Source organism: Callionymus lyra, chromosome 18 (assembly GCF_982586985.1).
Source record: "Callionymus lyra chromosome 18, fCalLyr1.hap1.1, whole genome shotgun sequence".
NCBI classification, from domain to species: Eukaryota; Metazoa; Chordata; class Actinopteri; order Syngnathiformes; family Callionymidae; genus Callionymus; species Callionymus lyra.
Genome location: NC_141835.1, coordinates 14,609,777 through 14,625,272, shown reverse-complemented (window position 1 = coordinate 14,625,272; position 15,496 = coordinate 14,609,777). Strand labels below are relative to the sequence as shown.

The following is a 15,496-nucleotide window of genomic DNA, read 5'->3' as shown; positions in this document are numbered from 1 at the left end:
GTATGGTTTATATATGTGCCAAAAGCTTAGCATGCGATGGAAGCTGTGTGCAGAAAACTTCAACGCTGCACTCTACAGCTCCCTCTGGGCTCCACGGAAAGTTTTTCTGCTTTCTTTCTCCACGCTAATTCAAACCATCTTGTCATTAACGGGTTCTCGAGAAGGACCAACGAAATGGTTAAAATTCCACGCACTGACCCAGAGTTTAAAAAGTCTACTGGAACTAAAACCCTCACGTGACAATACATAACACCAAAATATTGTTTAGTTGCTCCACTGTGGTTCTCCCGAGCTTCCAAAATGTCTTGGCTAAAAGCCTAGGATATTAATGTCGGCCTTGTCTGGATTATTACAGACAATAGTGCTCTGTTTGTGTTCATTTTTCAAAGTTTAAATGAAGAAGGAGTCGCCACTCACGTAACATCCATCATGAAAATGTGCAGTGGGCCTCAGAGTATTTAAATGTTCTCCTTCAGAAAATAAACAACGTGGTTTTGATATCAAAGAGCGCCTTTGGTCATGATAGCCGGTTCTCAGAGAATCTCAAACTGAAATATTCCTGAAATTGAAATGGAGGACGTGTCTAATGACTCTTTAACACGATTATTATGCTTAAAACATGGTCATGCTATATGGGAATATAAAAAGGAAACTGAGATTATAATGAAGAAGATGACTTTAGATTTAAGTTGGATTTTTGGATACAAAGAGGTTTGAAAAATAGCAGTTCAGTCTTGCAAAACTGTCTCAAACCTTATGTCTTTTAAGTTTTAATGACTGATTTGTGGTGATCTTTACAGATCTCCATATATTTTCAGTCTTAGACCGACTCTTACATACACTTGGTGTTGGATTCAAGTTGTAACTATACACACAATATGGTTAAACTATACAAACCTCTGTTAATTATGTTATAGTTTGCTTTAAATGTATCTCTTCATTAACTGTCCTTTTGTTCAAAAGTGCACTTTAAATAACTTAAGATATAATTAAGCAGTTGCTGTAATTTATTCTAGGAGATTTACAAAAGTGGATTAACCGTCATGGACATTCAAAACCATGATAAACAACAAGTGTCTAAGATGAGATAGTTGATTATTGGTCAATGTTGTTGTTGGTTGTCGATTGTTTTTATGTAGTATTTTTTTTAATGTAGTATATTTCATCTGCTTATTCTCTTGATGGGATGGCAAGAGGTGCCTGGAAACTATCCCAGCTACTTGGGGTGAGAGGCAGGAAATACCTTGGATAGATTCTGTCACAGGTCACACGTAAACAGACAACCTCTTACAACTGCTAACAATTTGTGTTGTCGTAACCACACACTTTGGACTGTGGGAGGAAACCCACCTAAGCAAAATAGGTCATATACACAGGATATATTTGTTAATATGTTTGCACTACTTGATGTTTTAAATGTATTTTATAAAGATTATCGGATTTACAAATGAGCTGTTGTGGCGCCGCAGCGCCTTAGGTGGTTCACTCTTTATTCTGTTAAACAAGGATCATTTATTAATTCACAGTTTGCATTGGTTGTTCTCACTACTGGCAGTTAAGTTGTGCAACACAAAATAAAGTGGTCCAATTCCAAATAGCAGTCAAAAGAAAGAAAAAGAGCCAGCGAGAGTGTTGCCTTTATCCAAATTCACTGAGGTTTGTTGTATTAAAATCTGGACCCCAGCGATAGTTTGTCATATGCCTGCCATTTGGACTTCTATTTAAATGTGACCGTGTTCCTCGTCTACACGTTCTTCTGGGCCAAGGACAACCACATTAGAGGATAATTGCTACCGAGTTAGAAAAAACAGCACATGGCCGAAGTATGCGACTAAGTGGATAATTTGTTCTTTTGTGTCCTAATCACTTTGTTTTTTTTCTTTTTCCCTCAGATCAAAAAGGCTTTTCGGCAGAAAGCGTTGACGTGCCATCCGGACAAGAATCCAGATAACCCAAAAGCAGGTGAACAGATGAAGGCCTGGACTATAGAGCCGTTTGTTGCACGGAATAATTACAGTGCGATTCGCCTTAATGATCGTTGGTTTCACCTGCCGTTGCCTTGCCAGACTTCAGTCTTCTATAGCTGGTCAACAACCAGCGTGGGGCTCCAGGAAAGCACCTTGGGCCAAAGTCTGCTCATGAGGCAACAGCGTTGCGAGAGGAGGCTTCTGCGGTTTCTCTGAGAGATCTGCCAATTCTCTATTATGTCAGGAAAAAAACAAGGAAATTGGGGAGGTTGAGTGGGATAATGCAAAACCAGGGGGTCGGTTTCCCAGAAATGGAAAAGAAGTGGTTTGGAGGGCCTCAACTTTTGAACCAGCGTATTGACGGACTTGGTCTCGATTGCATAAGAGCGGGCCAAGTCTTGCGTCCCTTCGGGGAAGTTGTAAGAGGTGAGCTGAGGGTCACGACTCGACACAAAGACCCTTCATTTCTCCTCTCCATGTTGTGACACCTTGAGATGCCCGGCGGGCAAGAGATTCTGTCACTTGAATCAGGTCTGTAGGTAACTCAACCTGACCTCTTCTGGCAGAGCAATTCCTCCGAGTCCTCTTCTGGTCCCCTCAAGGAGGATCTGGATCGGTCAGCTTGGCCTCCTTGGCCAAGTGGATGATTGAACTTGGCAAGTTTTTAGCTGCGTTTGTGGGGCTGGCACCATGATGAGTAAAAGGGTTGTGATCCTGGTGACTTTATCAATGAGGTATATTGTAACCATGAGTGACAGATACAGCGGTTTCTCAAGTGTTGTTTAAATTCAAAACAGGTTTCTCGCAAATCTGTTAGTCAAATCAATTGAATGATGGCTGCCCTTGTTATAGTGAGTGTTTTATAAGGGAAAAAACTTCTTGTAAAATATTTTCCCATTGATTAAATACATGAAAATGTTTTATTTTGGCTAACCTACCACAACACCCTTTACTTGTCTGACGTCAGTATTGAATTCGGGACAATTTTTAATATGGATAAAAGTAACAGGTTGGTTGAAGGTAACTACTATTTTATTGATCTACCCGGTTTATAGCTGTAGGAAAAGGGAAAATAACTGGGAATAATGATAAGAAAACCTCTGTGTCAAACCCAATCAGACAATGAGCCGGAATATAAAACACACTCCAAGTCACCGGCCAAACACATTTGATATTTATTGCACAGCCTTCAACAGGAAATGAGAGTCTAATCAGAGTGTGGTGTTGGTCCCATTTTTAATTATTTTCAAACAACACAAGACAATGTTTCTTCTCATGCAACACAAAACTTGTATCTGCTTCAATAATTTCTCAATCCGAGTGACATTTCTGGTTCTGTATTATTTTATGTCTCCAATGGAGGGAATGATGTCATGATAAATCTGATTAAATACTGGGTTGCTGTAATTCCTGTCCCAGACAAGTGTACGGAGATGACTTCTCCGATAAGCGAGATTAGGTATCTCTTATTTGCATACTCCTGTTTTAGCTCATGTGATTTCCAACACATGTCCGCGGTTACGCTTTTGCATTTTGTCCGTGTCTACAAATTCATAATAGGAGTGGCAAGAAACCAAAATGATGGTGACAACACGGGCCGTTCGCCCAAAACCAATTTCACATAATCACGATGATGATCTCAAAATCACAAAGACGATCACGGAGGTTGTAAGGAGAAGAACAACAACATGTATTTTTAGATTTGCATCGATGGATTCCCGCTTTCTTAAATGCTGGTTTGAAGTAATCAAATTACTTTCTTGGAATCTATTATTTAAGTCATCTGCATGTCAACTCAAAAAAATCCCCCTCAACCTTTATTTAAACTTGTTTCTTTAAATGCTATTTTTCGCTGTAATTCTTTCTGACACGTTCTTTTGTTTTTCAGCCGATCTTTTTCATCAGCTCACCGAAGCCCTCGACTTATTGACGGATGCTGCAGCCAGGGTAGGTCCACCGACACTTCATTAAGGATGGAATTTTAATGTTGAAAAAAAAAACTGATATTTTACTTTGTTTTCAGGCTTCGTATGACAAGATCTGCGCTGCCAAGAAACAAGCAGAAGAACGAACTCAAAAACTAGACGGCAAAAGAAAGAAAATGAAGTTCGGTGAGTTGCTGTTACTCAAGTGAACTATTTAAGAGATTCAAGCAATTTATTTTGTTCGTTCTGCTCCGGACAGACCTGGAAGAACGAGAGCATCAGGCGGAATTGGAAAAGCAAAATGAATTGGCAAGCGTCCGGCAACAACAGGAAGTACGTATCTTCAATCATTGATGGTGTTTAGATTCTAAAAAGATATTTAGAAGGATCATGTGTGGCTTTCTCATTCTCGCACGCTCTATTGAACTATACGTTTCAATTTTATTACCGCACATCATGGAAACTTTGCAGCACATCCAGGTGCCTCTGCCCTGTTTCTCTTCAGGTCCCTCGACCTAAATTGAGTTGAACGCTTCCAGAAAGCGGGGTTCATGAGAAATACATTTTATTTTCAGCACTATATCATAATTATCAGTCCAGTCATTAGGTGATGTTGCATGACTAGATGCTAGAAGCTACGCTGGATAAAGTGATGTGCGTGTTCGAGAGGTGAGTCATGACATGACTGAGTAGGGATTAGTGTGTGAGAGGAACTCGCCAGTAGGTGGCGTTGTTTGTTTTAAGAACCTACTGGCAGTGCAGATTGAGTGCCGACTTCTTTTTTTTTTGTTGCAAAAGTGCAGGTGAATGGCATTTAGTTACTTGGCAGCAGTTTGTACTCGAGTGCTTTTCTATTTTTTGTATTGTTACAAACCTGAATTGGACTTAAATATGTATTGATGTGTTGTTAATTTTTTACATTTCTGACATGATTATCTTCATTTTCTCTGCCTTAACTATATATTTCTCTGGGAATATAATAAATAAGTTGGTGTCAAGTGCGTTCTTTTGTCTGTCTCGCCCATAACGGCTGAGAATAATCGCCCCCGTCTTTACCATATGTTTTCCCAGCTGTGTTCAAACACCAGAACTCCCAAATGTTGACAAACGCATTGTTTGCTGAAAATTGCAAAACAAAATATGATCTGAGCCACAGATCTGCATCCGAGTTAAAGCAGAAGATCTGAAAGAAGTTCAACTTAATGTTAGCGTCAAAGACATAAGAACGACCTCGAGACACATTACACTGAAAATAACACTCAAAGAAGACAAACACGGGTCCAATTGAAACACAATGAGCTGAACAAGCAGAAAACCTGAGCAGAACCAGGCTAGGTATAACAGTCTTCTGCTGCATGTCCATCTGACTTAATTACCGCTGAAGTACATTGCAGGTGTAAACATTCAATCCCTTGTTTGTCTTTGTTAAACTACAGGGGGCGCTAATCCAACATATGCGTTGGCCTTTACATTAAGCTTTGTATAGTTGTTGTTTGTTTATTATGAAAAGATTATCTTCTAGAGCCACATTTTAAGGTATGTTATTGGCCATAGACTAGTCTTTGTTCTTTTCTTTTCAATTGGAATTTGTTCTTGTTCAATTGACCATCTGGCCAGGATGTCCTCCTCCCACTCGGAACACCTCACTGTCCTGTCTAAAATGAGTTTATTTTAATTAAATCTATGTGTGTTTAATCATCTAAACTCTTTCTTCAGATCGTCCGCTTGCGGGAAGAAGGACAGCGACTGCTGGAGGAGGAACAGAGTCGCCGCGAGCAGATGCTAAGAGAAAGTAAGCAGCCTTTTCGAAACATTTCACCTCCCGTATTGCAGATTCTTCGATACTCTGGCAAAGACTCGGTCCATGACTGGAATAAACCCCATCAGCAAACTGTCAGTCCCACCACAGAAGTCAGCAGACAACCTGCGGTTTACCCGTTATTATTCTCATCGAAAACAAAACAAAACAAAAAAAAAAGAACTTCTTTTGTTCCTTGGCAGCAGAAACTCTAGATGTTACCACTTAGAACACCAAACATTATTCCAACTTTTAACCTCCTGATAATGCTTTTACGTTAATGCTGCTCATGATATTGAGGAATACGCGTCTAGTTGAACCTCTTCTTTGGATCTTTGACCGGACCTTCTTTCGCATCGTCGGCACATCTTTCGAGTCTAGCCTCCCCAAGTCCACATCTGGCTCTTCTGATTTACTTGTTGGACGGACTTTCGCCAAAGCTGTACATTCATCATCGTACATGCAGACTTTTTTTTTTCAAGTGGTGCGCGGAGCTCTGCAGAGTATCAAGGAAATATCAGTGGTGTCATAACAATGAAGATCATGCTGCTACTATTACATGCATCAGTTTTTCCTTCAGTCTTCCATGCACACAGCAACCAGTTCTACCACAGGACAGTTGTGGATCGTTGTGCATTTGTCAATCAATATTACTTATAGTTCAGCTACATGTTCAAGCAAAGGATTTATATTTCCTGAAGAGGAAAAAAATCCTTGATATGATGGGAGAATACTATTAAAAGAATGGATGTAATTTCGTTATTTAGTTTTATATACACATCTGGTAACTCTCTAGAACAGAGAACATATTAACTATTAATAAGCTATTTAGTCATATATTTATTAGCAGCAAATTAGCCTCTCATTAAACAATATAAATTACTTACTCACACCTTGTTTATCTATTCTTTATAGGATGATAATGCGTTTAAGTTGAACATTTGATAATAACATGAAATAAAGAAGTTATTAAAGATTAACTCTCTATTTACTAATTTTACTATAAATAATTATTTCTCTTTTAAAGTAAAAAAGCACAACTCTGAAAGTATTAATAGCTTTGTAATACTCAAAAATAAGCATTTAATTAGTTAGTTAGTTGCTGCATATTCATACTCCTACAAGTATTAACAGCGTCCTAATTAATGTACATATTCACAGCTACAAATACTTGTAAAGCTTCATGACAAAAATATATAATAAGACGTTAAAAATACTGCAGAAATAGTCCTATAATCAGTTAAAATGAGGACATGAAAGTCATATACATTTAGACCTGGCAGTAGGTCTAATTTTATAGAAATTCAAATGACAAAACTGATACGTTCTGATCAATTTGTGTGTTTAACAGTAAATTTAAACACATGTCGATTTGCCTTATTCGTGTTATTGTAATACTTTTTGATATTTTAGATGCTGGAGGATATTTTTGGCATTTTTAAGCATGCAGTTGTGTGTCATTTGTTCACTTGTAACATAACTCCGAATTCATGCGTATGATTAAGACCAGTTTTTTAGTTTGATTTACAAATCCTGGTGCTGTGTTTATAAGAATTCCGTTACACAATTAAGGAGTGATTTGAAAACCTTGGGATAAAGTAAAGTGTTTTTTTGGCCCAAGTCAAACACTTGATCATTGAATGACTTATTTGAGAATCCATTTCTGTATGAAAGTTCGAGATAAGCCTGAAGATAAAGTTCTCAACTTTCATGACTTTCTCGGATTAAGAATTGACTTCAGGAAACGTGTGATGCAGTTGCACTTAAGTGTGTACAATAGGCTTGATTTTCCAAATCATGAAACTGTTTTTTTTATCGTCAGTAGTAGAGAAATTTCTCTTGACAATGGCAACAAACAAGGTATAAAAGAAGTATCCAAAACTAGGGTTCGAAGATTTAACACTGTTATTCCCTTGATTAAAAAAGCGTTCTATTCATTTAAGGCATAAGCCTTTATATTGCTTTAAGTTGAGATCAGCTTAAACTCTAATAATTAAGAATGTACATCTGTATAAAAAGTCCTATTTTATGTTATATATTACAGTACTAGTATATTAACAACCATATTTCTTCTCTCCTCCCCACTTTCTAAAGGCTCAAGAGTTGAAAATTCTTCAGTCCCCGACACAGCCCCAAAACTTAAGGTAAGTCTTTAGGCCATGTTGATAACTTTAAGGCCGTGTCCTATGTACATGTGATCGGTAGTTATTACAGAGATTCTGAAGCTGTGGATTTCATGTCGAGTATAGCATCGAGTTTTTTGTGAAGTTTACATTTTTGGATAAAGAAACACAACTGTATTCAAAAAAGGTTAGAGAAGCTACATCCAGTGTGTAACTGAATAAGCTTCTTTACATTTTAATGGCTATATCTGGTCATTTTTCAACTGGTATTTTTTGTTTCTCATGATTGGAGTTTTTTCAAATTTGGTAAAAACATAGGGCTATTGGAGTATTTGCAGGCCTTGAAATGGTATTCTGTGGCCCTCCATTGAGATAAGACAGAAAAGATTTATTAAAATAACGAAATAAAATGGCCCGAATACACAGCAACACGACACAAAAATCCCCAAATTGTCGAATAACAACAATTTGAACTGGCTACTCAACAATTTAAAACTCCAAAAATTTGAATTCCAGACCCCTGCTCTAAACAGAAAATTATCGGACTGAAGAATTTGAACTATTTTACATATTTCTAATGGACTTTTATTATTTACTTGTTGATAAGTGTTTCTAGGTTTCTTTATCTGCCATGGAGGGACATCCTGAACTGTAACTGAAATAAAAAAAAATGTAAAAACAACAATATCCAACTATCCTAAATTCACTTTTTTAGAGTTTTTTTTCTGACTTAACAAACACTAGCAAACTCACTCCAAACCCTCGTTCTTAGTCTCACCCCCTCCTATTGAACCCATCCATGTAGCTGTGTGCATTAAGTGAGATTTAAAAATGAAATTGCAAGTTCATGAGCGGCAGGTGAATCTTGTCTATGTTTGGGGCAGTTGTACTGAGTACGAACCCTGCAGATGGTGTTTGAATTGTGGATGTTGAATATTTCAGATTCAGATTTTTTTTGAAGTCGCGGTGGCCTCACATCACACGCCTTTATTGACAAACTTGCTCGACGCTCACGCATCAAACTTTGATATGACAGCAAAGTCATCCATCAAAGAGATCCTGGAAAGGTATCAAGGAAATAACTGAGCTACAACTCCAATGGAAACAAACTCGGCTCAGCATCTGTCTTGCATCCTCTTTGTCCCTTCAACTCTTGCCAACCGGTCATAGCCAGTGAAGTATTGACTCCTTTCTGCTTTTTGGCCTTTTCCCTCTTTATCGCTTTTGTGCACCTCTTATGTTTCTTTCCTGCCGCTTCTGTGACAGCGATGCAGAAAAAGGCATATCTATTACCTTCTCACAAGCCAAGGGGTTTAGTTTGGCTTGATTTGGTTAAATAACACTCCAGTGTCGCCAAAAGGTTTCCACGTTAGAGCGAAACCGCAGCCGTCGGTTTCTAAACGCGTTGTGACAGATCAGGTTAGCCGCGCAGCATTAGCTAAGACAATTCTGACGTATCTTTAACCCTCACTCTTTTTTAGAAAGAAAGCGCAGAATCTTCTCTGACACTGAGCAGAGAGCTGGAGCGGCGTCAACACGTGTGCTTGCCATCTAGAACACTACTTTCATGATATTGGCGAGACGCCTCCTGCGTGTCTTTAGTGGATATGAAGGCTTGTGCAATGTCTCTTTTTAGGAATTCATGAACTCCCGCTAGTCTCGGGCTTTAGTGGTGCTGGAGAGGAGCATAAAAAGAACCCTTAAACATTTCAACAGTGCATTTCCACAGGTGTTAAAGCTAAATTTAAAGTATTAAATGGAATATAAATCTACATACCAGAGAGAGGAGATTTTCTTAGTTGGCTCAGGCAAAACTGCAAGAATGGACATTTTGAAAACGCCAGACAGTCGACTTGCCAGGGCCTTGACTTTTCCCTATAATTGATGTCCTTGGTTACGAACAAAAGGTAGGACACAAGTGACAAACTCAAGCTCAGGGGGCCAAATCTCACCAAGCAAGTTATTTTATTTGGCCAGTCAGGGGTTTGAATATGTAGCATATGATGTGTCCTAGCTTTGCAACGTGTTCATCCGTTTCCTGGCAACAAGATTAGAATGTTAGCAATTAATTTCCAGGCGCCAAACTTTTTTAGCATTCAAGCTACTTATTAAAATATCGGACCTCATGACAGATTCGTTACTATTATTATTTTTAGCATTTAGGGGCCTGATCCAATCATCTTTACCCTAACAATCATTATTTTCCGTGGTTTCAATGAAGTTATAAATATACTTTGAGTAACAGAATTAATCTAAAAGTCAAGGTGAAACGCACCAAAAAAGAAATTTTCCTTGAAAAGTTGAATTGATGCGACTTTCGAAAGGCATCTGCCGCAAAAAGTCATACAATATACTGTACCCACACTACCATAATGTATTATATATCGATGTATTGAGCACCCGATGTAGATAGTAAAGAATTTGATGTAAAAATAGCTGAAATGGATTTAAAAAGTAACTAATCATCTTGTGAGTTTGCCATCAATGATTCAAATGACATCTGATGCACATTTGAAGTTCAGAATTCCCGCCTCTTGCAGGATTTAGGAGAAAAGAACACAAGGTTCCTATGTTTTACTTTTGTGATTTTGATGAAGGAAACCAGCACCAGATTTTGATTTTTTTTTTTTTTTGATTTGATTTGATTTTTTTTCAGCCCTATATTTTCATTCAGGCCTTATAATAAAATAAATAAATTATGATCCTTTTGTCACATGACATGCATAACTTTATTGACACACATAAATGATTCTTTTCCATCCTAAACAAAAAAAATGGTTTAATTTCAGTTGTTAACCGTTTGAAGACTGATTAAAATTGTACTTTGTAATTTGGTTGACTACTGTTGAAAATGTTAAATTGTAAATACTACTATTGTACGTGAATTATGTGTACTAAACCAAACTGCGGATGATTTAAGGTGTACGATCGTTTTTAAATGTACAAATTTGCTAAAACTGATGAATAGAAAAAAGATAACATTGATGAGAAAACAAAAAAAAACAAGATGATTTGAACCTGTCACCACCCAGAGGATTGAACAGTTCAAGCAGCAAGGATGAGTTCAATCAGAGGAAGCAAGTACCAGTGTCCATTGGTTTAGAAAGTACGTTTAATTTTATTTCTTTACTCAAAAGCAGACATAAAGAAGGGGAAGGGAATTTTTAAAAAAAAGACCCTAATTTTAAAAAAAGAGAAGAGGGTAAAATGCTGGATAATAAAAGTCCAAAAAGTAAATAATTCTTATTGTAAATGTGTCCGATAGCTCAGATTCAACATATCAGTTCGTTTTTGTTATTTTCATTTAAACCGTGTCTGTTCAGCACAATAGCACTCTCTCCTAGAACATTTCTTCGAACAATACTGCATCCATAAAAATAAAGTACACCCAGGGGACCTGTAAAGATTTAAAAGGATAATCAAACTATGCAAAAAAAACATTAAAAAAAGTCTAGACTCGACTTAAATCTTTTGCCATAAAGTCAACAGTATGTACTGTATATCCTTCTGGCAGCACTCATTCCTTGTCTTCTCTTAAACCATTTTGGATCTCTAATGTTGTTTTTGTGTTTCCAGTTAAAGTGGAAGTGTAAAAAAGGCGACGAGACCAACGGAGGATACTCTCAAGAAGTTCTTTTCCGCATTCTTCAAAAGGTGAAATATCTCGTCACACACGACTTTAGAGGATCGCATGCTTTGTTGAGAATTATTACAGCTATTATAGCCATAAAAACACTTTGAACAGATTAATAAATGAGCTTTAATTGGACTGTATTCTGGAGCAACAGCCGCCACACAAGTTTCCTGCAGTGTCCGGCCATATCGGAGCTCGTTATGACATCATTGTGTGTGGATTTTTTATTTTTTCCTCTTAAACGAGGCCCATTAAGTTTTGTTGCAGCTCAAGTGCTGAGGGCAATGTTGAAGTGCCCTTTTAAAGCCACGCACGCCATCGTTCTGTGCCCCTCTTACCAGGTGATTAAACATGCCAAGGGAGGCATGAGGAAATGTGCTCTTGTCATGCAACTCCGCCGCCGAGCTTCATGGGGGTGAAGGTTGCGGGTAATAAGACCAGGTCTTTGTCACTGACGTCAAGCTGCGTGAGGAAGAAGGTGTTTAAATCTCTCCTCTGCACGCACGCCATCCGTCGGTCCGTGAAACCCTATGTTAATGTACAATAATGACAAAGAAAAAGGCTATTTCAAACTTTTTTTTGTAACTTTTAGTTGAATATGCATAAAACATATTCACAAAAATACAATTTATTTTTACAATTTCATCATTTTATTTGCGTTTATCTGTTCCATCTTGAGATTTAACACATTTAAATGATAATATATGACATGGTGACTGTCTTTATTCATTTGCCATCTGACAAAGATGGACCCCCCCGCACTTAGGTATCAAATTAGGGGCCGAATAATAGCTTCTCACGGGCCACAAATGCCGCAGGAACCTTTTACCACATAGATAAACAAACTTACCAGAAGAGTCTAAACTTTATCGATACCTCGCTCAGTTTTTCTTCTCACAACCCCAGCGTTCAGATAAAGTTCCTCCCTTCCAAAATACCGATCCGTCTGATTCTAGAGGAGACTCAATTAAGTTTGTGTCAAAGAAACACATTCTCTGGTCTCCAGACGTGTGTCCTTTGGCTGCTTCAGACAACGTATTTTTTTCTCCTCCGAGTCCACAAAACATGTTAAGATATTTATATTTCGTGAAATGCAGTCTCTCCGAGAGTCCCTGGTGTGTCACCGTTGGCTGTCCTCAAACCACACATTTCAGCTTTTCCCAGAAGGCTACGCTTTCACGGGATGAGGTTGTGAAATTGGAAACTAGTAATAATTAAATGAAAATAGATTTTCATAAAAAGACTTATCAGTTCAAGTGGACTTGTGGCTCATCGTTTAGTCCGGCGCTTTTTTTTGGAAGCCTCCGATTTCCGCCAAAATGTCAAATTGGTTGTTTCCGACGGAGTTGAAAGTTTACGACGTCCACACGGCTCTCACTTTTGAGATGCCACAGGCTCCCACTCTTCCACTGGCTCCCCTCCAAACACATGAACTTCATCATTAGAAATGAGATCTAATATGTACGCACATATTTAATCCCCAAACTCCTTCCAAAAGTCTGTCACGTTTACTTTTGTCTCACCATTTAGAGTCTGTACATGTTTGCCGTGTCCATGGTTTTCTGGGTTGTGGTGTGAAACGAGATATAAATGGATTTTCTGGAACAATCTGCTTTAATTTGTCGTTCTGCTGTTTGTCTCCAGTACGGCGATGTTTCGCATGTGATCGTATCGAGTCACAAGAGAGGAAGCGGTCTTGTGGAATTCGCATCCGTGAAAGCAGCTGTAAGTATCACATGCTATTGTTCTGCAGAAAAGGTTATTTTCAAAAAAGCTTGGGTCTCTCTAATGAGATTAATGAGTCTCTGGAGCTACCAGAGAGACGGCAGTCATTTAAGCAGTCGCGCATTCATCCGCTCGGATGTTTGTGTGGATGCGTGCAAATGGACGGAAGGCATCTCGCCACCTTATTGTTCCAAACTGTCTGGGTCCCCGGGCCCTCGGTTACTTGTGGTCCACTTTTTTTATGTTGTGGTCTCTTCATCACAGCATGTGGTTTTTCTGCCACCCTCCTGGGATTCCGGCACAGGTTTTTTAACGCTCTCCTCCTGCTCATCTCCAAATTCCCGACTCCAGAAACAAACAAGCCTTTGTCTTCAGATACAGTTGGAGACCCCGAGAAGAACCTTTGATGTTGCTCTGAAGTATTTTCAAGATGGATTGATAAAAAACAACGAAGTCACAGACACCATTAGTCACATAAAAGGACCAACCCCTGTCCCAACTCGGACCACTATAGCTGGCTCATCCAGTTCCCCCTTAGTTTGCTCTGGTTAAGACTATAAAACATATATTTGTTTACTATTGCATAATGAAGTTATAGTTTTGTAAAGTTTTTTTTTTTGGACTATAAGGGTCACCGCAAATCCCTACATTTTCTCAAAATTGCGCCTGATAATCTGTTGCGCCCTTTGTTAATGAATTCTGGTTGTACCACGAACAATTTTAAGTGGTACACGGTGTCAAAAATCTGCGCTGTGGTATTACCCTGCAAGGCACCATAATATTACTCCGCAAGAACCCATTGTATTACTCTATGAGGCGCTTAAGTTACCCACGCAGAGCGCCGTAATATTAGACAGTTGGGCGCTGTAGTATTTCTCTGCTAAGGGCTCGCTAGTATTACTAGTTGCAGTGGTAATACTCTATTTATTTACGTCTCTCTGCACACCGAAACCCTGTTGACCAGGGTTGTGTATTCCCAAGAAACTAACGATACGATAACTTTACTGATACAGTTGAAACGATACACTATATTGCTATACTGTAGACACAAGTATTGTATGTAGTATTGTCCGAGTACTTGACTCTGGTGTTGCGGACTCTACAGACCACATAACTCTTAATAAAGACGGGAAATCAACTGTATCCTCTCATCCTCAGTCATCTCCGCGACCTCGTGGGATTTTATTATTCCTTTATCTGCGGAGGACGTAATGACTGCTGAATCTTTTGCTGATCTAGCAAAAGTTTAATTAAAACGATAATGAATGCCAAGAATTTTAAATTGTAAATTAAAAATATAATTATTTAAGTTTAAAGCTTAAGTTTAAGATGAAAACCATAAAAGAACTATGGTAAAAAATTAAATATGAGTTTAAATATGTAAAATAATAATAAATAATCCATACAGTGCCTTCAAATATCGATACAGTATTGTGGAAAAAAAAATCGTGATATATCCCTGTATTAATTTTTTTTATAACACCCCAACTCACAACCCAAACTATTCCTGGCTAATAGTGTATGAAAATATACCGGTTCATGGATCTTGCCCCTAATAATCTGGTGCTCTTTATAGTCCTGAATAATACGGTGCTTTTAAAGCCTTAGGAAACCTTCACCTTTAAGGTTTGATTTCTTGTCAGAAAATCTTCCTTTTTCTTCTAAATTCATGGAATTATTTAATATATTTGTTTTTATGTGAGCTCTTGGCAGAGGTATGTCCTGTCTCAGTGCTCTTCTAGTTAGTGTTATCTCATGTCTAAGGCAAAGTTGTGTTAGTAAATTATTTTGTTAAAAGTTCTCCTTGTTTTTGCTTGTAATCCTCACACATATACTGTATCACGCCTCTCTTGAAAAATCGATTCAAGTCTCGCCTGTGTCTCCAGGAGCGAGCGGTGCAGTACGAGAAAGGCTTGACCGAAAATCCGTTGAAGATATCGTGGATATCAGGAAAACCAGAAGCGGCGGCGCCGTCATCGTTCAAGTCCACACAGGTACCAGCGTAACCTGAAAAATGCATTTCTGACATTCCCTCGTCAGCACACCAGCCAAGCGTCATAAACTCTTTCCACATGTACGGGCGCCAACCAACAGTTCTATCTCCTCATTTTGAGGTGAATTTTCATGCGAAGAAGTGCAAATTTAAGACCGCTGCTTTCCCTCACTCGACTGTCTCGGAACAATGTGTTCCGTTAAATGGCGCCTCGTTTGTTATCTTTGGAGTGTAGAATGCATTCGCTCGACATCGGCCAGAATTCCCTGGTGAGCTCCAGGGATCCGTGGAATGCTGCGCTGCAGCAGTGCAATCTACTTTTTGCGTGTCA

At 38.5% G+C, this 15,496-nt stretch overlaps 1 protein-coding gene across 1 annotated transcript in view; it reads left to right on the top strand.

Moving 5' to 3' along the window:
- The window catches only part of dnajc17 (DnaJ (Hsp40) homolog, subfamily C, member 17), a 40,286-nt gene that overhangs the window by 3,944 nt on the left and 20,846 nt on the right, over positions 1-15,496 (top strand). The window contains exons 2-10 of the mRNA XM_087779687.1: positions 1,893-1,962; positions 3,856-3,914; positions 3,991-4,078; positions 4,152-4,225; positions 5,609-5,684; positions 7,785-7,834; positions 11,390-11,467; positions 13,092-13,172; positions 15,059-15,166. Coding sequence (XP_087635813.1) covers positions 1,893-1,962; positions 3,856-3,914; positions 3,991-4,078; positions 4,152-4,225; positions 5,609-5,684; positions 7,785-7,834; positions 11,390-11,467; positions 13,092-13,172; positions 15,059-15,166 — 684 coding nt within the window. The remainder of the gene's footprint in view (positions 1-1,892; positions 1,963-3,855; positions 3,915-3,990; positions 4,079-4,151; positions 4,226-5,608; positions 5,685-7,784; positions 7,835-11,389; positions 11,468-13,091; positions 13,173-15,058; positions 15,167-15,496) is intronic.